Raw genomic sequence first — 24,636 nt, forward strand, 5'->3', positions numbered from 1 at the left:
ACACAAATTAGTCTGGACTGAACCGGAGGAATACAAGGGGGTGAGAGGTGCAGGGTAGTGTCGTGGGAGGCTAGCATCCTGTCCTTACCTTTGGGTCCTTGTCTATGTTGGTGCCACTGCTCTCCTGGCGACGGGGAGCTTCCAGTTGCTGCTGGTCTGCGACTCTGCGCAGAGGTGGGAGATGAGAAGCGGCTTTCCTGCTCAGAGCTGCTGCCAGCTAGAGGGTGGCTCAGCAGGGACGAGGAGAGAAGCCACAGCTTAATGGCAGGCCTCGGCGGGGATAGGAGCCGCAGCATTGTGAAAGGGTGAGGATGGGGGAGAGGAGAGTTAGCTTCCGAAGTTCCAGGTAGAGGTAGGACGGAGGCACCGGGCAGAGCTTCACATGTTAGAGGGAGGATGCTAGGCAGGGGGGACACGCCGGGTCCCCTGCTATTGCCAGCCGTGCTGGGTCTCTTGCTACTGCAGCCCCGCCAGTCCCCTCCGCCAGCAGCAGCGCTGGTTCCCTGCTAACAACGGCCGCATTGGGTACCCTCCTACCTCATCATTGCTGAGACGCTCTCACAGCCGCGCAAGGTCCCCTCCTCCCACAGCAGTGCCAGCAGTCATCCTCCGGCAGCAGCGCCTGGTTCCTTCCTCCAGCAGCAGCAGCACTTTGCCCAATGCTACCGCTTGCCGCGCAGGTTCACTTCACACTATTTTTTTTTTTTTAAATTGACAAAAAAAAAAATCAAGCGGGTGACTGACAGCTGCCGCCCGTACTAGGTGCCGCCCCTAGGCCCGTGCCTCACGGGCCTAGTGACAAATCCGGCCCTGGTTGCAGACATTTTGCAGTTTTTTGCTGTACTATTCTGCCATGGACAGCTTGATATTGCTTGTTGTGCCCAGCGTTGCAGAGCTGCTGCTGGGAAGCCTGCTCGTGGTCAGCATCTCCCAGCGTGTCTCTAGGGGCCTTATTCTGGTCGGTGCGGATTTTACCGCATGCGGACGTCCCGCCGATGGTTATCATCTGCGCATGTGCAGAGGTCACTCTGCGCATGTGCAGGCGATTTCGCCGCACGTATTCTTGACACGCCGCACAGGGGGCGTAGAGGGGCGTGAGGGGCTACTTAGCCTCATTACCCTATGCATACGCCCCGCGTTTCATGGGCGTTCCCATGCAAACGCGGGGCGTATGCATGGTAATGAGGCCGTGACGCGTGTGTAGGGGGCGGGCATCTGACATCGCCGGATGTCAGCTGCCCGCCCCATACATGATTTCACACGGACAAGTGTCCGTGTGGTCTTGTGTGGCGGGACCTGGTGGAGCGTGCGGCCCTGCATTCGATGTTCGGCGACCATCGAATGCAGGGGCTGCTCCCAAGACGGAGGAGGCGTATCCCCGTCCAATTTCATGTGGATCGCCACATATCCGCGTACGGACGGAGGTGGCGATCCGTATGGAAGGCGGGGATTCGCCTGCACGGTCGTGGCCGCATATTCTGATCGGGCCGCACCGATCAGAATAAGGGCCTAGAAGATGACATCATCTTCAGGTGCCCCTGAAGAATCAATAAACGGCCTCAGAGCGCTACCTGGATATAAAAACCCGGGTAATGTGCGTTTACACTGCACACAGACACGTGTAATTGCAGTGTTTTACCCTGGTAGATACCAGTGTTGAATTCCCTGGTCTCTCTACCCATGTTTTGGAAGTCTGACCCGTTCACATTAACAAAAAGCCTGTGTCGGTGCGTGTCCCCGCGCAAAAAACCCGGGTACAATTTCCTAGTGGAAAAGGGGTATTAGTGACATTCTTTCTTTCCATGCTTCTATGGAAATAAAATCTTCTTGGGTTTGATGCACTGTACATCAGGAGACTTAAAGGAATCACATGCAGGCCATGTGTAATATAAATAGCTTATGTGGATAAAAGAATTAATAAAAGTGGAAGTCACTTCGCTGTACTATGGTTTATTAGTCTTTCGGCACTCCACCATGGGCACTCTCCCCAGTTGGACCTCGGTGATCTAGGCATATATGTAAACAACTGTCAACCTAATACTCTAACCTGCACCCTTAATTGTAACCCCTAACACTAATATCCTAACCCTCAATCCTAACCTATAATGTTAATACCCTTAACCTCAATCCTATCCTATAACACTAATACCCTAACCCTCACCATAATACTCTAGCCTTCACCCTTAAATTGGAACCCCTAACTCTAATAACTGAAGTCGCAAATCTAACCTGTAACACTAATACCTGAACTCTCACCTTAGCAATTTAACACTCACCCATATATCCTAACCCTCACCATTAATCATAACGCCTAACACTAATACCCTAACCCTCACCATAATACTATAACTCTCACTCCTAGTCTATAATCCTCATACCCTAACCCTCCCCCTTAATTCTGACCTATAACATTACACCCTAACACTCACGCTCAATCCAAAAATATATCATTAATACCGTAAACCCCCACCCTAATACTCTAACCCTCAACCTTAAATTTTAACCCTAACACTAATACCCTAACCCTCAATTCTAACCTCTAACACTAATACCCGAACTCTCACCCCATACCAGAACACTCACCCTTAATCCTAACCCATAACATTTGTATCCTAATCCTTGTCCTTAATCGTAACACCTAATCATAATACCCTATCTCTCAGTCTAATTTACCAAATCTCACTAACCTTTAACCCTAATACCCTGACCCTTCCCCTTAATTTTGACCTGTAACATTAATACCTAGCTATCACCCTTAACTCTAATCCCTACCGTTAATACGCTATTGTTCACACACACTAATTGTTCTAACCCTCAATCATTGCCTGTTACACTAATAGCCTAACTCTCACTCTAATGCCCTAACTCCCATCATAATCTAACCAATAATATTGATATCCTAACTCTTAATCATAACCCCTTACACTAATACCCTAACACACACACACACACACCATAATACCCTAACCCCCAATATCAATATGTAACACTAATACCCTAACCCTCACCATAATACTGTAACCCTCACTACTAATCAATAATTATCATAACCTACCCCTCCCCCTTAATTCTGACCTATAACATTACACCCTAACATTCACGCTCAATCCAAAAATATATTATTACCGTAACCCCCACCCTTCTAAACTGTAACATTAATACCCTAACCCACACCCTTAATTCTGACCCTTAATATTAAAATCCTAACACACTTTTAATCCTAATTTGTAACACTAACATCCTAACCCTCAACCGTACTCTTAATATCCTAAAACTAATACCTTATCCCACACCCTTAAGAGTTTGAGTCCAATTGGAGAAAATATGTTATGTCAAGTGAATTATCACCATTATTAACCCCAAACACTAATACTTAAACCTTCGCCTCAATGGGCAGCACAGGCAGTGTAATAGTTAACATTACAGCACTGAGGTCAACGGGGTTAAATCCCACCATGGCTCTAACTGTGCGGAGTTTGTATATTCTCTCGGTGCTTGCGTGGGTTTCCTCCGGGTACTCCGGTTTCCCCCCACAATCCAAAAAAATATACTGGTAGGTTAATTGGCTCCAAACAAAAATAACCCTAGGATGTGTGTTTGTGTGTGTGTGTGTGTGTGTGTGTGTGTGTGTACATGTGGTAGGGAATATGATGTGAATGTTCAACTATTCTCTGTAAAGTGCTGCGGAATATGCGTGCGATATATATAGATAGCTGGTAATAAATAAAATAACTAAACCCTACCATTAATACTCTAACACTCACAATGAATCCTACTACACTAACACCCCAATTCTTACCCTTCAGCCAAACCCTGGCCCTAATTCCCTGACATTTACACCCATAGTCGGATTAAGCCTTCCGGTGGCCCGGGTCACTTTAGACAAGGGGGCCCCCTCTCACTTCATTATTGGCTGCAAACTGCACAGGAGAATATTACACAGAGTAAAGGCAGTATACTGTAAACTTGGTCAATGGGTAACTGCAGGGGGAAGGAATTTATATTTTATATAAAATATGCAAACTATTGATTTTTATCAAATTGATTGTAACATTTATTGATTGTAAAATATGCAAACCTTTTCTAATTGAGGCGGTAACAGGATCTTAATCATTATGTAGGTCACTGCTTATTACCTGTTGGAAAATACCATTCATTGTTGGAAACCTTTTGTTTTACATTTGAAATCTGTTTTCCTGCTGGGTATGTATATTAGCCTACCCCCATTTGCCCTCATCCTTAATCATGCTCACCTTCTAAATCAAATTAATACGTTTTTTGTATTTTTTTTTCAGAATAAAGTGTATACTTATTGACACAAAAGTTATCCTTTAACAGGATCCAATCTTTAACCTGTATTTAATGGTTTAGGTATGTACTATTTTTAATTATTTTAATACTTTTACGGCAATTCTTTTAATGTACAAATGGTTACATATTCATATATCTTTCACTATTTAGAAATACTTTTCCCTGATGAAGTCACTTATGACGAAACGCGTTGGGCGCTCCATTTATGGATGACCTGAACCATGAAACCTTTGTCTGAGAAATAAAAATTATTTTGACATTTTTATTGTTTGGTCTGCCATAAAATTGCATGTAATTGCATGTGGATATCACATATACACACACACATACACACACACATACATACATACATACATACATACATACTACATGAAAAGCCTATGTTTGTTTCTCTGCACCTTACTCTGTAGGACTGTAGGAGACCTCACAATCCCAGTGCTGCCTCTGATTAAAAATCCTCCCATGACTAGGCTGCTGCTGTCCTCCATGGGCCTGAGAAGCATGTAATGAGCTCCACCAATCAGAGCTCAGCACACCTCTCAGTTGTTCAGAGCTCAGCACAGCCTATGCCCTCTTGTGCAAAGTGTCATGGGACTTAGTCAACTCCCAGTAATGCATAGCACACGTGTGCAGTCAGTGTGCCTTGGCTCCCCATGCTCAGCACCATTAATCATTGTCACATTGGCAGATAGGTGAAGCTGCATCACTACCCCACTCCCATGCACAAAACCTTTAGCAAAAAAATTATATATATTTAAAAAAAAAATACATGCCAACCACAGGGGGCCCCTAGCTGCACTTACTGTAATCTCTCAGCGTCCCGGTGCCCTCCACAATATACAGATAGATACAGACGGTAAATAAATAAGAAAAACGGCAGCCACACTCAGTGTACTCAATGTTTCAATTCTATTAAAATAATTTTCGTCAGCAGCATAACATATAAAAGACAAAACATACCTAAACATACCTTATATACCTTCACCGTACAGACCTCATGCAGTGCAGCTTCATGATTCTCCGCTGACGTCACCACTGTGGGCGCTCATTCCCACCATGACGCCTCTGGGGGCAGGTGCTGTTGCTGAGTGACCTAATCAACACAAAAGGGTATATAAAGGATGGAAGGACTATAAGGATGGTACCATAACATTACTATGCCAAGGAAAAGAATATTAAAGAGCATAATTGTAGATTGGATCAAAAGCCACTAGAAGCAAAAGTTAAATATTCCAAGAAGCAGCTGCTCCCATGGGAGACACACTGTTAAGTTCATAGATCCATCGAGATTCTCTCATGAGCAGAGCCTTGGCTTTGTTTCCTCCCTCTTGCTATCTGGCACACAATCAATCATCTTGTACCTCAAGGTTGACAGTCCATGGCCTTTTTCTTTAAAGGGGGATTTTTCTTTTAGGGGGATACTCAATCCCCGCCGATATTTCAGATGGGGGAAAAGATGGCAGGGGCCAATTCAATGCTGTCAACAGCATTGAAGAGGCAAATCAACAGAACAGGCCTGACTTTAAAAGTTGTTGGGCCTGTTTTGCCTAGAACGGCTGTGAATTATCTCAATCACGGCCGAATCTCGACAATCCACAGCCGTTTACACGGACACGCCCCCTTTTCACCAATATATACATGGTCGATATACAGGAGAGGAAAACGCAAATGGGCAAGGGTCATGGCTGTCGGGACGTACAGACAGTCGTGACCCGGGATTGAATACCCCCATAATACTTAAAGAAAACCCCAAATCCAACTCAAACTCCTAACCATACTAATTGCACCCTAAAAGGGTAGCCAAATGGTTCTTACCTGCCATCATATTCTATGTTTCTATGTAATCAGTCAAAAACTTCGCCCATCATTCAGTAATATGTCAGATAGTGGTGTGTGTGCAACCCCTACGGTACTCTCGGACGGTGCTTACAGCTCCCAATGCCACCAATAAAGGACAAACAAAGAGAATAATTTCCTCTTAAACTTACACACGATGGTTTATAAGTTCACCATTACACAGCATTCAGCACTTAGGGGGGTATTCAATCCCACCAGTGACAGTCCGAATTGTCGAGCATTTGTTTTTCTCGTTTTGCTCGACATGAATATTTAGCTCGACAAGTCGAGTTCTCGCCTATTCAAACTGTAATTTCTATCCCACCAGTAACAGTCCGAATTGTCGAGCATTTGCATCTGTTTTTCTCATTTTGCTAATTGAAAATTTAGCTCGACAAGTCGAGTTCTCATCTGCTCGACAAGTCGAGTTCTTCCCTGCTCGACAAGTCGAGTTCTCCCCTAGAGAGGAAAGTGGCAATTGTCAGAGATAGGCTTCATTTTTATAGTCAATTATATAAAAGTAGATATCTTGTTAAAAATGAAAATTCTCCTATAAAAACCATTTCCAAATCAGCAGACTGCACAATGCTGGTATCTCCCTGAAGTCTCAGTACAGGAATGAGAGCTCTGAGGTAAATTGCAATGCATTGCATTGTAGAAGTAAACAAAAGAATGGCAACAAACACACATTGTATTCTGAGTAATTCTGCCCCAGCATGGATACAAGGGACCTAAACATAGGTGTTTGATCAAACCAGAAGTAGACATAAATAGACATGTATACAGAAGACTTTCAATGGGCAAAATGCAGCACAGTGAACATGAAAGGTGAGCAGGAAAAAAGATAATACTTCTTATATGCCAAATGGAATAATTTAAACAAATGCGTAATAATACAAGCTGAAAACTGATGCTGACAATGGAATAATGGGTTAAAGCATACCATATAAACATGCAGCAAATGTAAAGTTAATCAAAAGAGGAATATTTAGCAAAATATCACAAAGACAGAAGTCAAGATAAGCACTACAAACATTAGTACAATCCTGCATATACATTTAACACAATTTATGAACATGCAACAAGAGAAACTCCCTTGTCACGACAGAAATAATTGTCGAGTTAAATTTGAGGGAAGAGTGATTTCAAACAGTCGAGGTCAGGTGAATTCTTTGACATTGAATAGGATGCAGGAATTATCTCGACAGATTTTACCCAAAATAACTCGACAAGTCGAGTTATGTTCAACTCGACAGTCGAGCAAACCGAAAACCAAATCAGGTGAGCTCTGCTCGACAAGTCGAGAAAACTAGACAATGAATAGGCGACCTCATAAATAACCAACCTCTCGTCGAGAAAACAACAAAGCTCGACAAAAATAAGGAGCTCGACAGACATTGAATACCCCCCTTAGTGTGTGCAAGACTATTGTGTGTGTGCTTAATGATATGCACTGCTTGTGCCTGGTGCCCAGGGCCAGCGCCACCACTAGGTAGCTCTAGACATTTGCCAAGGGCGCCTGCCACTGGAGGGTGGTACTGAGCCGCTAGGCACCATAGAAAGTTTAAGGGTCAGGGAGCGGGGAGCAGGTGAGTTAAGTGACACGACGCCCGCCCCCGGCAATCTCCGTGCGGCACCCACCTGCAATCCCATGGCACCCCCCCCCCCCCGGAGCACGGTAATGCTGCGCTGAAATCCCCCACCCCCACCCTGGAGAGAAACAGAAACACTAAATCTGGGTCAACTAAGGATGTGAGAGCAGAAAGGATGGTTCCCTTGAGAGAAAGAGAGAGTACAGGACCGAGAAGAGGGGATCCCAGGAAGGAGGGAAAGGGACAATGCACCAGGGCAGATCATTTCAAAGAGAGAGCAAGGAGGATGTGCAAAGGCAGAGAGTAGGATTCCCAAGTGATAGAAAGGAGACAATGTACCAGGGCAAAAGGATGGGGTTCCAGGAGCGCGAGAGAGAGAGAAGGGGTCCCTGGGGATACACAGAAGACAAAGATGCCACGGCAGACTTCAAGGGCCAAATGTAATAGGGTGAGAGTTTCAGAAAGTTAGAGATTTTGGGAGAGTTTTCCCATGTTTTTTAAAGCAGCAATCAATTACATGGCAAAATCAACCTGGTTTTGCAGTGTAATTGATTGCTGCAGGTTGGACTATTGGAAGTCCAACCTGCCAGTCACCAAGGCAGTCCCATTGGGAGGTGTTCCCTCCCTCCGGGATTCCTTTCTGCGGGCTGACGGGCAAATTTCCAGGACCATGATTCCCTTCTATGGGCTGTTACCAAAGCATCCCATAGAAGCTGGCCACGGCACCAGTCCCGGCACCTGTCATCATAGCACAGGCGCTGGGGCCCAGGCCAGGAGGAGAGGCAGCAGCAGCATCGGCAACAGGGGGAGGGGGTGCCAGCATCGCGGTACCCCAGCTTTGGCTGCGGCAAGAGGCAGCCCCCCCTCCCCCAAGAAGGTACAAGCCACCAATGCCTGTGACCCTTTTCTTTGTGCCCCCTGGCACCTTGTCCCTTCTCCTCTCTCTGTCCTGTGGCCCCTCATTTCTGCCCTGGCACCTTCACCTCTCCATCTGTCCTGTGACCCAACCTTTGTGCCCTAGTACCTTGTCCCTTTTCCTCTCTCTGTTCTGTGACCCTTCCTTTGTGCCCTAGTACCTTGTCCCTTTTCCTCTCTCTTTCCTGTGACCACTCCTCTGTGCCCGGCACCTTGTCCCTTCTCCTCTGTCCTATGACCCATCCTCTGTGTTCTGGCACCTTGTCTTTCCTTCTCTCTCTGCCCTGTAACCACTCCTTTATGCTCTGGCACCTTGCGCTTTTCCTCTTTCTATGACCCTTCCTTTGTGTGCTGGCACTTTGTCCGTCTTCTCTCTCTGTTTTGTGACCACTCCTCTGTGCCCTAGTACCTTGTCCCTTCTCTCTCTCTTTCTGTCTTGTGGTGACCTCCTCTTAAAAATACACATGAAGAAGTTACTTATTTGTTTTACAATATATACCTACAGGATGCGGTTGTCATCTCAGTGATCAGAATGGTGGCATTCACCCTGATTACTCACACAAAACCGGCACGCAGAATACATCAGGATTCCAACACCGGAATACCAACAGCTGGGATGAGGTTTAGGCGCTAGTGGGAGGACTACAGACCACTAGTGCGAATTTGACCCAGTTTTACTTATGGACTGTGAAATTGGGTGAAATCCATTCAGACTCGGTGCCTAATCTGTGCGCATCAGGTCGGAGGTCGTATGGGCTGCACATAAGATCAATCGCACATTGTGGGTGCTTTTTAGCATCTGCAATGTATCGTATCTGACTTCCCTAAAACTCCCCTGGCTACTCCCCATGAGTCCTTTTTACATGCGATAAATTTCATGTAAAAAATGGAACATCAACTGCCAAGTCTGATGTAAGCATTCCCAAGGAGCTGCCGGGGGAGCTCAAGGTAAATCGGGTCCGACTTGCCGTTAAGGCCAGTCGGACTAGTGTATGGGGGCCTTTAGAGTTACCCTGCGGATGGGTGGGTTTGGATTAAGCACCTACAAGGGGGATTAGGATTAGTCTGTGAGGAGGGGGGTTAGGTTTAGGTTAGACACTGGCAGGGAGGGTTATGATCAGGCTGCGTGGGAGGAGGGTTAGGAATAGGATGCTAGAAAAGAGGGTTAGGGTTGAGGGATAGAGGAGAGGGTTAGGGTGCCCTACGGGCCCATAAGCATTTTCTCCATAGGGATGCCAGGATTGGTATTATGACCGCCGTCATCCTATATGCGGGATGCCATATTTATCTATAGAAACATAAAATATGATGGCAGATAAGATCCATTCAGCCTACTGTATCTATTCAGCACCCACTACCTACAGCTATTTTGATCTTCAATAAAAATGTAATGTTAAGCTCTTCTCAGTTATGTAATGTTATTTTGTAAGCTACAGTATTCTGTAACACTGATTGTAAATTAGGCAGCGATGAAGTAAAAAAGTAAAAAAAGAGCACGAAATAATCAGAAGTACAAGATATCAGAGGCAGCGGGTTTTAGCATGTTTATTTCTACATACATTATACTGCATATAATATAAAATAGTTACTGTACTATTTGGCAGAGTAGGGGTTAGTAAATATTTCTAATAAAGTAAATAAGTAACTTCTTCATTTCTAATAAAGTGCAAGTCAGCAAATCAATGATTATCTTGCACAGGTGTAAAATTGAAATAGCAGTTCTAGAGTTACACAGCAATGTCATCTCAAAATAGGTGCAAGGATGCCACTTTCTCATTTGTGTTTGCATTGTATTTATAGACTTAGCCTAAGTTTATTTTCACTACCAATTCATATTATCATACTACAGCACAGTTAAATCTGTTTTCTGTATAAGGGCCTGTTCCCTCAATGCAGCTTATCCACTCTTGTGGTTACATGGGGAGACCTTATGTGGCCACAGGAATGCATTTTTCTTATGTGCCTGATTAAGTGGTACTCATCAATGTTGATGTTGGATGCAGCAATTGAATAGCAATAGCACATTTACAGTTAATTTATTTAAAGTGAGTATCAAGTAGTAAAAGTGCATGATTGAATGGCCAATATATCAATGCAGCATCGGCCATTGTGTATGAGCGACATATCTGGGAATGGTGACATTCACAGATATATTGTGTCGGCTGTTCACCACAGTACACTGATGCAGGCACCCAGGGCATTCTATTGTCTATTACATGGATCCTACAGTTTACACACTATGGGGCAGATGTTTTAAGGGTACTGTTAGTTGGGCGCCCACTATAGTTAGTACGCTCATACCCCCACTATTCATGTCGGCATGGAGTTGATTTTATATAGTGCGGCGAGCGCAGCAAGCCCCGCGAGGGGACGCAGAAAACTAAGCAAATAGCTTAGTGGGCGCCCAACTAACATATAAGTACCATATTAAGCCTTAACAAGAGATATTATTATTATTATAATTTTATTTATAAGGCGCCACAAGTGTTTCGCAGCGCCGTACAAAGGAACAATACAGGGAGACAAAGCATGGCATAACATTGAATAAATAACAAAAATACAGTACAAATAAAGAGCGCCACAGATCAATACACATTACAGCTTAAATGTGAGGACTCAATCAACATAAAATAGAGGCTTGAGGCCAATGATGGAGATGAGTATGCAGACAAAGATGGTCACTGAGTGTTGGAGTATAGGAGAGCTGTGAGTGAAATGTGAAGAGAAGTGGGCTTTGACAACAGGAGGGAAGGGGGCCCTGCTCGGAGGAGCTTACAATCTAGTAGGAAGGGGAGACAGACAGATTACAAGAGGTGCAAGCAAGTGGGTGTTGGTTAGATAGCAGGATGTAAACAGGCAAGGGGTCGGAGAACCAGCTGGTTTATGCAGTGGAAGGGAATGCTTTGATGAATAGGTGAGTTTGCAGTGCCCGTTTGAAGCTTTGCAAGGTCGGGGAGAGTCTAATGGAGCGAGGGAGTGCGTTCCACTGAAGGGGTGCAGCACGGGCAAAGTCCTGTACTCTAGCATGGGAAGCAGTGATCAGGGTGGAGGAGAGACGACAGTCGTCAGCCAACCGTAGAGGGCGGGAGGGTGTATGAATGGAGATGAGGTTAGAGATATATAGAGCAATGGAATTAGAGATGGCCCTGTATGTGAGTGTGAGGTGTTTGAAGAGGATTCTGTAGGGGAATGGGAGCCAGTGCAGATTTTGTTGAAGGGGAGTGGCAGAATTAGAGCGGCGGGAGAGGAAGATAAGCCTGGCTGCAACATTGAGGACAGATTGGAGAGGAGCCAGTTGGGATCGAGCGAGGCCGGTGAGGAGAGCATTACAGTAGTCAAGCCGTGAGATGACCAATGAGTGGATGATCAGCTTAGTTGCACTCTGTGAGAGAAAGGGCCTGATGCGAGCAATGTTGCGTAACTGGAACCGGAAAGAATGGGCCAGGGCTTGGATGTGGGGTGCAACGGAGAGGAGTCAAGAGTGACACCCAGGCGGTAGCTTGTGGGAGACAAAGGGTCAAGGTTTGGTTTTTTAAGAATAGGCAAGACCAGAGCATGTTTGAAGGGTGAGGGAAAGGTGCCAGTAGAAAGAGATAGGTTAAAGAGGTGAGCAAGGTGGGAGCAGCCAGTGGGGGAGAGGGAACTGAGGAGACGGGAGGGGAGAGGGTCCAAGGGACAGGTAAAGGGGGGAGAGGATGAGATGAGGGACCGGACTTCCTCAGCTGTAGTAGGGCAGAAGGATGACAGAGTGGGGTAGTTGGGAGGGGAGGATGATTGGGGTGGGTATGCAAGGGATAAATAAAAGATAAATGCAAGGGTGATAAAGAGAGATAAACGTCCAGCCAATCACATCTTTTTTTTTTTCAAGATTAAATTTTTATTGAAATTTTTTAAACATGTCAAAAACAGACTTTGTAATAGGGGATACAGAATAAAGTAGGGGGAAGGGGGGGAGGAAAGACAAGGGGGGAACGTGGGGGACGCACGCGCGTCTCAGTCCGATAGCGGCCCCGTGTTGCTGGCGATCCGCCAGCAGCATGCTGCTGGCGGATCGCCAGCAAGGATGAGGACAGATACATCTGTATGAAAATATCTAGGCATATGGGAAGAAGGCTGTCACAACCTATGAGATCTAGACTAAACATCTTAGGACGGGTTGGCTAGTTTATAAGCCATCCATGCAACCCACTTAGCTGATGGAGACGGGGAGGAAGTGGCGCAGGCAGATCCCTCCGTTTCAAACCCGTAATGGCTGTGGACCGCTTCCTCAATAGTTAGTATTGTGGGGACTAAGGGGGTCAGCCAGTGACTGGCCAGAAATAGCTTGGTAGATATTAAGATATGCCCCAACACATAATGAACATCTTTAGGAATGTGGTCTGGAAATAGGTGGAAAAATCCTATCTTCGGCAGTGGAGATATGGTACACCCCGATATATCCGAAAGGAGCATAAATACTCTGGCCCACATTCCCTTCAGTTTTGGACATGACCAAAATATATGGTATAATGTTCCCACCCCCCCACACTGTCTCCAGCAAGCACTAGCGGTAGTTGGCCACATAGTATGTAGGAGGGCCGGGGTAAGGTATAGCCTGTGTGTCAATTTGTAATACTGCTCCAAATGTGAATTTAGATAAATGGAAGCAATTATAATATATCGTTTTCCACTCATCGTCTGATATGGACGTCTGTAAATCTCGTTCCCATTTACATTGAAAATTTAATTTGTTAGGCTGCTGTGAGTCCGTAAATAAATTATACCACCATGTTATGGAGCCTCTGGTGTTCAATCTTGTAAATCTGTGAGAGATGAATTTGGGCAAGGGTCCTATTTTGTGTGGGTGGGGGCCCGTGCTCTGCAGCCAATGTCGCATCTGAAAGTATTTATAGAAATGTTTGGAGGGGATTGCGAAGGAGTTTTGAATGTCACTGAATGGGATCAGGGTGCCTTCTTTAAGAAGAGAGCCTAATGTAAGAATACCCTGGGAAACTCACATGTCTATAGACAGGTTTGGAATCATATGGGCCAATCCCTCTAAGGACAGATCAGGAGAAGGAAGAGTGATTTCTGGTGTCCTCGACACCAAAGTTAGCCAAGAACGTCTAGTAGATACCAGTATAGGAGAGTGTTCAATGCTCTTTAGGACTGCTGATGGGGGGAGCCACAGAATATCCGTGATAGCTGATGGTAAGGCGAAGCCCTTTTCTAGCAAGACCCAAGGTTTGGCATTCTCTTTGACAAACCACTCATTGAGAGGTCAGGGAACGCCAATCCCCCTTTGGCTTTAGGTAGGCACATTATACTTCTGGCCAAGCTAGGATTTTTGCCTCTCCAGATATATTTCATGAATAGCCCATTAAATTTGGTTAGTAAATGTTTTGGAAGGAGAATGGGGATGGGGATGGTCCTAAAAAGATATAGCAACTTTGGGAGTAATACCATTTTAAGGGCTGCAATGCGGCCTAGCCATGACATTTCGAGAAGCATCCAGTCGTTTGTCATCTGGGAGAATCTACTTAGTAATGGTGGGTAGTTGGCAGAGATTATATCTGAGACTTTAGGGGTGATTTGAATACCTTGGTATTTTATGCTCATCGGCTGCCACGCGTAGCCATAGGTCGCCTTTAGTTCTGTCAATTGATTTTCTGGTATATTGATGGGCAGAGCTTCTGTTTTTGAACTGTTCAATTTATAGTAGGAAGCCAAAGAGCAGGTATGCAAGATCTTATGGAGAGATATAAGGGAATTGGAGGGATTAATGATCATAAGCAGGACGTCATCCGCAAATAAGGATATCTTATATGAACGTCCAAATAGTATTGGGCCTTCTATGTCTGGGGCTGATCTAATTGCTTCGGCTAGTGGCTCTATTGCCAGTACAAACATGAGCGGGGATAGCGGGCATCCCTGCCTAGTACCATTAGAGATTGTAAATGCGGACGATAGCATACCATTTACAAAAACTTTGGCCGAGGGGTTGGAGTAAAGGGCCATAATAGAGGATAAGTCTAATTCCAAATTTATGTAGGACAGCTTGTAGGTAACCCATATGAAGTCTGTCAAACGCCTTCTCTGCGTCCAACGACATAACCAACAGCGGCTCCGCCGACCCAGAGAAGGCCTCCAACACATGTATGGTTCTCCTTGTATTATCTGGGGCCTGTCGGCCCATCACAAAACCCACTTGGTCTTGGTTGATTAAGTTTGGAAGTATTTGATTGAGCCTATTCGCTATCAGTTTTGCATACATTTTTACATCGGTATTTAATAATGCTATGGGACGATAATTTGTTAAAAGCTTAGGATTTTTGCCAGGTTTTGGGAAGGTCACAATTCGGGCTTCTAGCATCTCGGTTGGGAATGAGCCCAGCTTTGATGCTTCGTTGAAGAGGGGAGCTAACAATGGAGGCAATTGGTTGCGGTAGATTTTATAGAATTTATTGATATACCCGTCTGGGCCTTTTTCAGATGGCAAATTATCGATAACTACACGGATCTCGTCTTCCGACCAAGGGCGCTCTAGGAGCGTTAACGTGGACTGGTCCACTGAGGGTAGGTCAATGTGCCTTAAGAAAGAGTCTATAATTTCTGGATTGGGTTGGGGGTGAGAGAGGGTCTTGGCGAAGGTTGTATAGGGAGGCATAGTATTCTGCAAAAGAATTAGCAATATCTAGAGGATCTGTTACCGTGACTCCCTCCAGGTTAGTAATTTGTTTGGTGCGCTCCATCGCTTGTTTCCCCCTTAGTTTCCTCGCTAGCAATCTACCTGCTCTGTCTCCTTGAGTATAACATTTTTGCTTCATTCTTAATAGGTTTTTTCGAACTTCGGCCATGGAAAGGGTATTCCATACATCCCTCGTCTTGAGAAGCTTCCTGTATAGAGATCGGTTGGTTGGATCTAATTTAAGTTTATTTTCTAGATCTAGCATCCTAGCTTCAGTTTCCACCCGTTTCTTGTTTATTTTTTTCCTATGTTGCGCCGCCGCTTGGATAAAAGATCCTCTAAGGACAGCTTTCAATGTACACCAATGTGTAAAGAGGGAGGTCTCGGAAGGAGAATTAGTGGCGAGATAGAGGTCAAGGGATTTATCAATTAGGGCTTTAGAGTCCCAATTGGATAGGAGGTACCCGGTCAGTCTCCAGGGTCTAGGGGGCACCCTGGTTGGGCATAGGTGCCAGATGAGTGTTATGGCTGAGTGATCAGACCACGCGACCAGAAGTATATCCGCGGCCCCGATCTGCTGGAGGGTCCCCCCATCCGAAAGTGACAGGTCAATCCTGGAAAATGATCTATGGACTGCGGAATAGAACGTGTAGTCTCTACAATTGGGATTTCTCGCTCTCCAGATATCATACAGGCCAAACTCATATATAATTCGTTGGAATGCTTGGGATTGTGTTCTCTTGGGGGGTGTAGCAGGCTTAGACCTGGGGGTTGATTTATCCATGCTGGGGTCAAGGACTAAATAAAATCCCCCAGGATGATCAGTGAGCCTTTATGGGTCGCATGCAGGGTTGAGCACAGTTTCCGTATAAATGGGATTTGTTTAGTATTTGGGGCATAGACACATGCGAGAGTAACTGGATTATCATTAATTTGTCCTATAACTATTAGATACCGCCCTCCTGGGTCTGCAATCGAGAAGTTGCACCTCTGGGAAAAGAGAAGGGCTACTCCTGCCTTTTTTTGGGACCATTGGCTGTGTAACATAATGGTAACTTGTTGTTAAAGAAGCGAGGCGGGGCAGAGGCGAGGAAATGAGTCTCTTGGACTGCTATAATATGGGTCTTACTTCTGGCGAAGTGTGTTAACGCCATTTTTCGCTTATTGGGGGAGTTTAGGCCCTTAACATAAAGAGACAGGATTTTAAGCTTATTCAGAGTCATGAGTAAACAGATAGAGTAGGTTTAAGAATATCATAGGCATAACAAACATTGTAGTGCAGAATGCGGATCTGAAACATCCCTATATATACCCGCCACAGGGGCGCAGGGACTAAATCAAATGTTGTATGTTTAAGATCGATGAAAGTAGATACAGAGTATCTAAGTGCGGTGTCAGTGTTGCATAGGGGATGGTAATTGGGGAATTGGGTGAAAAGGAATAGACCATGGGCTACCAGCCCAGTAGGATGAAGGAGACACAATAGGGGACATGACCAAAGGAAAGAACACCTTATAGGTGTTTGAGAAGGCCGCCCAGGTTGGCGGCACATAGGGGCGTAGGTGTCAGCACTAGGGAGCACCGGAGGGTCCCCAATGGTAGGCATATAATAAGTATACATACAGATATGCATATCTATGACACATTAACGGAATAAACAAAACAAAGTCCAGGGTATCTGACTGTACCACATATCTGCAATTCCTCCTCAAGGATATATGTAAATATCACAGTTCCATTGCTAGATAAAACGTAGCGTTTAAACGTGTTAACTCAGTAAATATAATAAGCTAGTTAAACTAAACATGTCTATTTTCATAATCATAACCACACTTGTAATCCTCTAGTGGTGGGTCCTCTGGCTAGGGTAGGCAGGGAAAACCAGACCGTGATCACCATCAGACTTGGCTAAACAGCCGTCTCTCCACTCCACCCCCCAGCCCGAACCACCAAGTGTAGGAGAACTAGGCCCCGGATCACAAATCTCTTAAACTAGACCAGAACTATCATCGCATGCAACAAAAAGAAGCAATCTAGGGCTGAGTAAAACAGAAAAAAGGGAGGCATATACTTTACAGTCAGGCATTATGTTTGGCTGTTGACCATTCCTGCGTCACCCTATTGTTGGGCGGCGTGCAGAGGGCAATGTTCCAGTCCGCTAGAATCTTCTCCCCGGCTGACGGAGAGGTGATGATGGTTGTGGTCTCATTACGTCTCACTATCAATTTTGTTGGGAAGCCCCAGCGATAGGCGATGTCCGCATTCTTGAGAGATCTAGTGATCGGTGCAAAGGACCTCCTCAGAGCCAAGGTAGAGGTGGAGAAATCTGCAAAAAACTGTAGATCGCCCAGGATTGATTCAGATTCATCCGAAGATCTCGCTGCTCGGATGACGTTCTTTTATGTGGAAGTAATGGAATCTCATCAGGGTGTCACGTGGCGCTCCTTGTGGTGCGTTTTTAGCTTTTGGGATACGATGAATGCGGTCTAGGAGGAAGTCGGACACATGTACCGTTGGTAGGAGTTTTGTGAACAGGTCCGTCACATATTGCACTAGGTTATCTGCGGTAACTGATTCTGGGATCCCCCTGATTTTGAGATTATTTCTGCGTGACCTGTCCTCCAGGTCACACAGTTTACCGCGCAGGACTGCATTCTCCTCCTGTAGTTCTTCGTGGAGGACAATCAGCTCGTTGTGGGACTTCACGACCTCCCCCATCTCAGTTTCTAAGTGATCAACTCGTTGCCCCACCGCGTCAATAGATTGCTGGCATGATTGAACAGCTATTTTGAGTTCTTGCGAGAACGCCTGCAGCAATTGTTTCATGGCTCCAATTGTTAGTGGGTCGTTGTCCCCCATATTAGGGATATGAGTGTCCGGTGCCAGAGTGGGTTCGGATGGTACCCCACGGCACGGACCCCCCCTGCCCGCTCCCCAGACGGCGCAGCAGGTACCACCCCCACCCCGACTCGCCTGGGGCGCTCCGGTACCTTGCCTCTGCCCACGATGTACACCAGGGTTGGTGGTAAACCCATGTGCCCGTAGATACTTTAAGATGGGCACACGGTAGTTGTGAAAAACAACAATGTGGGGTGACAGCAACTTATTCATAGCTCTCTGGAAGGTTGTTTGGTCACCATATAAGCCAAATGGTAGCAATTTGTACTAAAATAAGCCCTTTGGGGTGTCACGCCTGGGGTCTGAGTCAACGTGGCGAAGGCCTCAGGCGTAGGCTCGGACCGATGTTTGAATTGATTAGACCTTTGGACATGTACACACAGATATGCACCCAGAGGCAGAATGAGCATGGAGAAGACAATGGTAAAAGTACAATCACATTTATTGAAGCTCAGCAGATGATAACAGCGAAGATTGTACTTGGCAACTGGCAGACAGTAACGTATGCACAAGAGCAGGAATTGGTACACAATAACTGTGATGCAACGAGATGCTAAGGTGCAGTGCACGGATGCAGTTTGTAGATGCGGCTAAAAGCCGGTAACCACAATGAGGGCAAAGTACGTTACTTGGGACTGCCTTGGAATACTGATGAATAGGAATGTTGTTCAGAACATCGGATGCTTTAGAACGATGGTTACAACATCGGATACAGGAACGATGGCTGGAACATCGAATGTAGAAACGATGGTTAGGATATCGAATACAGGAACGATGGCTGGACCATAGAATGCAGGAACGATGGTCAGAACATCGACTGTGAACGATGGCTAGCTAGGCAATTAACTACTGAGGTGAGTATCCCTTTAACTGGACACAGTAGCTGGAATACCTGGAACAAAGCACACTGCAGCAGAGAGACACAACTGTACCAACAGGAGACAATTGAAGCACTAGCAACATGTCTTGGCTTTCCCAGTATACATATACCCACTGAGAAGCCAGGATTGGTTAGGCAATTATGACAGGGAACCAGACTACACATGATTGGCAGCAGAAGATCTCACACAGCCTACCACAGGTGTTAATTACTAGCAAGCATATTCTCTCTAGGAAGCATGATTGCAGTCTAATTGCAGCTGGCTGGAATACACAGAAGTGAATAGCAGACATGACAGACCAGATACACAGGATTCAGGCAGGATTGTGACATGGGGTAGATAAGGCTGTTTTTGCCTTAGCAGTTTCTGTCAAAAGAATCGGTACTTATTTCCTAGCACGGCACCCATCGCATAGATTGTATGCCTCAAGGTGCCCACAGACGCTACAATTGTACTGTGCTATGCGTTTTTGACTGTACAATGGTTCTATACAATTTTTCTTCCAGCTTGCTATGAGATGTGCACTTGGATGTGATGTGATGAACCCATGTTTGTAATGTTAAATTTCAGACGTAGTCTAAAAAGTACGTGCAGCACGTACTTTTTTAGACATACAATATCGGGCTCCCGGGAACGCGCATCGCATCGCACAAGCCCATAAACACCATCCAATAATTGTACATAAGATGCAATTTGTGCTTAAAAAGTACAAAACGCATTCGATAATTGATGCGTCTGTGGGCACCTTAAAGGTGCCCACAGACGTATCAATTATCGAATGCGTTTTGTACTTTTTAAGCACAAATTGCATCTTATGTACAATTATTGTATGGTGTTTATGGGCTTGTGCGATGCGATAAGCCTGATATTGTATGTCTAAAAAAGTACGTGCTGCACGTACTTTTTAGACTACATCTGAAATTTAACATTACAAACATGGGTTCATCACATGCATCCAAGTGCACATCTCATAGCAAGCTGGAAGAAAAATTGTATAGAACCATTGTACAGTCAAAAACGCATAGCACAGTACAATTGTAGTGTCTGTGGGCACCTTAAGATGCATAAGATCCATGAGATCCATAAGATGCTATAAGATAAAAATCGTGAGCCCCCAATAACCATTGTTAACGCCACCAGCACTATCAACGCCAACCCGAAGCGTGGCGAGCGCAGCGGGCGGCGGTACGCGTCCTCCAACCTTTTCATACCCCCACTATCCATGTCGGCGTGGAGTTGATTTTATATAGTGTGGCCACGCTTCGGGCTCGGTGGCTCGCTGCGCTCGCCACACTTTATAAAATCAACTCCACGCCGACGTGGATAGTGGGGGTATGAAAAGGTCGGAGGACGTGAACCGATTAGAATGGGGCTGAAAATGGGAGCGCGCACCCGGGGATTTATCGCCGGGGCACACTCTCATCAATGGCAATATGGTCGCCAGCGACCATATTCCCAGCAATTTCAGCCCCAATCGCCCCCGTGTGTACACAGCTTTAGGTCATAGAGCTGGTCCCCCTGGCTGCAGACGTGAGGCTCCACCTTTGACCCTGTCATGAAAGTGCACTCCTATGTTCTGATTGCCCCACAGCCACATGTATAGCCAAACAGGGGCAACCATTGATGGATAAAACCATCAATGGTCCCACACGGTTGAGTGCACACCATCGATGCTCTCTATTAATGTTAATATCAATGGTAAACTCACCGATGGCCATCCCTACTATGCAGTGCTCCAAAACGTTGCATATTTTAATAGTATATATTATCTAGGAAACAAACTTATGTTCGTTGAGCCTACACTTTAGCAAATGTGACTAAAATATGCACACCATTGCAGCAAAAAACAATCTCTATAATTGCATTTAGATGTTTTATAATGTATATATGCCCATGAGTCATAGTAGACTGCGCTACCATACCCTCCAACACATACTTGCCTACTTTTGAAAATCATTTTCAGAGAGATTTGAGCGGGTCAACTAAAGAGTGGGGCAGCAGGTGGCTCATTCACAAATTGTAGGCAACGCTGACATACACCAGCAGAGCAGGGTTGCTGTCCCCAGAGTGGGGTGGCGGCAATGCAGGAGAGTCAGCTGTGGTGGCAGTGCAAGGTTGCCAACAGTGCCATCCTGCTGCCTGGCTGTTGTGGGGATAGAGGCTTGGCGCAGTTTAGGAACATGCTGTGGCAGCAGTGGGAGAGCAAGATAATTCGAAAATCCTATTGAATTAATGGGCGGCTGCTGACTGGCTGAGAGTCCCCTCTGTCACGGCTTTCAGTTAATTAGTGGCTTTCCGATTGAAAGCTGTCAAACATGGTCCCGCCAATGTCTAACTAGCATTACTGCCACTCTAGAGGCCGACGACGAGTTTTACGTGTCAAACTCAGACAGGTCAACTAAGGGTGGTCGACCAAAACATGGTTGATATAAACCTTATCGACCCGGCGCCCGGATACCAAGGCAGAGTGGAGAGATGCCTGTCCTGCCCAAAGTCTCCTTGCTCTGCAGACGTGTGCCGACAGTCGGGATCCCGACAGGCATTCACCGGATGTCGACATAGACACTAAAAAAACCATTAAAACCTCATTTTGACCATGTTGTCCTTTTGACTGTCAACCATTAGCAGTCAACTATATGACTGTAGACTTAGACATTATAGATCTAAAATACCATAACCGCAGAAGCATACTGTACCTGCAAATACATAAAACTACAGGATCGGGACACTTGAGCGGCAGACACGCAAAGGAAGCGTTGCCTTGTGGAGGTGCCATGGCCATACACCCCATTTTCCATTACTATTGCAGCATAGCAAGCACTGTGTAAGCTGCTGGCCATACCCCCAGCCCTTCTGAATAGATGCTGTGGGCATGTGCACAACATCTTTTCCCCACAGAGCAGAGTAGGCAGGGGGAACTCGCAAATGCCTCCACCCACCCGCCGGGAGACACTTCTGCTCCTGGGTACTCTTCATCCTCTTCGCTCTGTCGCTGACCGCCGACTGACCTCTCACCTAATCACCCCCTCCTACTCCCGTGTCCAAGACTTCTCTTGCGCTGCCCCCCTGCACTGGAACAACCTGCCGCCACCCATCAGGCTTTCTGATTCTCTTACCTCCTTCAAGCGCTCCCTCAAAACCCACTTTTTTCAACTAGCCTATCCCTCCTCCTAACCTCTTTTGATCCTGCCTCCGTTCCCATCCGTTCCTGCCTCCGTTCCCATCCGTTTTTTAAAATCCCATTGCAGTTGTGCAGGACTTGGGATTTTAGACAACTAAAATCCTGGGTAAAGCCATTCAGACATACGCTAGTCAAGGGATTGTGCAAATGCACGTGAAAAATCCCGGGATCATACGCTCCAACAAGATCCTCTCCATTAGACCCGGTTCAACCCCGGGTTTTTAAAAATCCCGGGTCCATTGCAGGTGCGCAGAACCTGGGATTTTAGACAACTAAAATCCTTGGTAAAGACATTCAGACATATGCTAGTCCTGGGGTTGTGCACATGCACGTGAAAAATCCCGCAAACATGACCCTCACCATTAGGTACAAAATGATCTGTTCCTGGACATCCATCTTAATGTATGATTACCATCACTTGTGTGGAAACACCCTTCTAGTCAATTAACTAGTTTAACACAGGTGATGGCAGTTTCAACACAAGTGATGGTAATCATACATTAATGGTGCCCATACACGCACCAATCCCGGCGTGCGTTCTGGGCTAAAATAGCATTGCATGTGTTGTGCAGCACATACTTTTTGTACTGTGCGATGAGGTACAGTGGGAGCGCACACCTCAAAGCACAGATCACACCGCCAAGATCGGTGCGTGTATGGGCACCTTAAGATGGAAGTCCAGGAACAGAGCATTTTGTACCTAATGGAGAGGATCATGTTGGAGCGTATGCGGGATTTGGAGTATGTCTGAAAGGGGGTACTAGTTATGGCCCTGTGTGCAGAGATCAGAGGTAGGAGCAGATAGGAAATGGGGGTGGGGGTGGTGCGTTTGTGGGCTAAAAATTGGCACATCTCAAAGTGAAAGAAAAACCTGTCACATCTCAAAGTGAAAGAAAAACCTGTCATCTCAAAGTGAAAGAAAAACCTGTCACAGCTCAAAGTGAAAGTACATAGCAGAAACCGTCATTTTTTAGTAGTATGCAAAAATTAAATATAGCTCAGAGCCAAAGAACTCCAGAGAGAGAACACGCGATTATGCTCGAAATGCTCGTCCCCGTTTGCCGTGCGCGCTCCCTCCTCTCCCGCAGTGTGCCCACTTCCTGACGTCAGGCTCCGCCCCAGGGGCGCGCACAGCCAGTCAGTTAGGAAGAGGGGAAAGAAGATGGCGGATATGGACGAGCAGCTCTCTGACGAGGAGAAGGTGGGTGGTGTGATACATGGTGCTGTCAGTGACCGGGCGGGAGAGTAGTCCGAGTAGATTGGCGGCTTTGGCCACGCACGGTGCTGTTCGTGTAGGGGCGGGTGACTGGTGGCGTGGATGCACTTGGTTAGGGGCTGGGTGACTTCCGTTTGGCCCCTGGGTGTCAGCTCAGCTAGGGATAGGCTGCGGCCATCTCACCCGCCACTGTGTCCGCTCCATGTACGGCCTTTGCCAAAAATAGGAAGCACAAGGGCGGGGACCGAGGGCTCTATTGGAGACCGGGGGCCCACACAGGTGTGCATAGGCTGTCATCCCGGCTTCTGTCTGCGCTACGTGTCCCACATGCCTGCTTTCAGCAGCCGTCACCTCTTCCTTAGCAGCAGCATGTTTCCCTCTGCACTGTGTGTGCATTGCTGCCGTTTCTGTGCAGCACTGCCCTCCTTCCTGCCTGATAGCCCCCCCCCCCTACCTCCTTAAAGTACTGCCTAATTGCTCCCCCACCCATTTAAAGTACTGCCTAATTGCTCCCCCACCCATTTAAAGCACTACCTAATTGCTCCCCCACCCATTTAAAGCACTGCCTAATAGCACCCCCCCCCCCCCCCCACCTAGGGATGGTCATCGGCTATCGATGTTCCCAAAACATCGATGGTTGGGACCTAGTGCTCGATGTTTTGGGCATCGATAGTGGATGATCGAATAGTTATATGCCATCGATGGATGGCTTCCGATGGTAAAAGTTGGGGGCCAGGAGGTGTGCGCATGCGCAAAATAAACTTAAACTGGATTGATGGCTAAAGTTTCTTCTGCGCATCCGCACGGATCCCGGCCGGGCAGGCTGCCCGAAGCGACCCATCCCGTTGCTCTGCACATGTGTGGCTAAGCGATGGCAGGAACCATCGATGGTGTGGGGCCTGATGGCACCCCCACCTCCTCAAAGTACTGACTAATATTGCTCCCCCACCCCTTTAAAGCACTGCCTGATAGCACCCCCCCCCCCCCCCCCCCAAAAAAAAACCTACTGCTCGGTGCCGCCTCCCCCATTAGCACTGCTTGGTGCCCCGGCTCCCCCCCCCCCCCCCCCATTAGCACTGCTTGATGCGCATCGCGTCGAATGGTACACATTTTGTGCATACAATCATTCAATTTCTCGG

The 24,636-nt window shown here is 46.4% G+C and overlaps 1 protein-coding gene across 1 annotated transcript in view; it reads left to right on the plus strand.

Moving 5' to 3' along the window:
- The first annotated feature begins 23,349 nt into the window (after window positions 1-23,349).
- CAPZA2 (capping actin protein of muscle Z-line subunit alpha 2) overlaps window positions 23,350-24,636 on the plus strand; it is a 43,859-nt gene continuing 42,572 nt past the window's right edge. The window contains exon 1 of the mRNA XM_083182795.1: window positions 23,350-23,482. Coding sequence (XP_083038921.1) covers window positions 23,444-23,482 — 39 coding nt within the window. The 5' untranslated portion in view covers window positions 23,350-23,443. The remainder of the gene's footprint in view (window positions 23,483-24,636) is intronic.

The sequence above is a fragment of the Crinia signifera genome, chromosome 4 (assembly GCF_055691185.1).
Source record: "Crinia signifera chromosome 4, ASM5569118v1, whole genome shotgun sequence".
Classification (NCBI taxonomy): domain Eukaryota; kingdom Metazoa; phylum Chordata; class Amphibia; order Anura; family Myobatrachidae; genus Crinia; species Crinia signifera.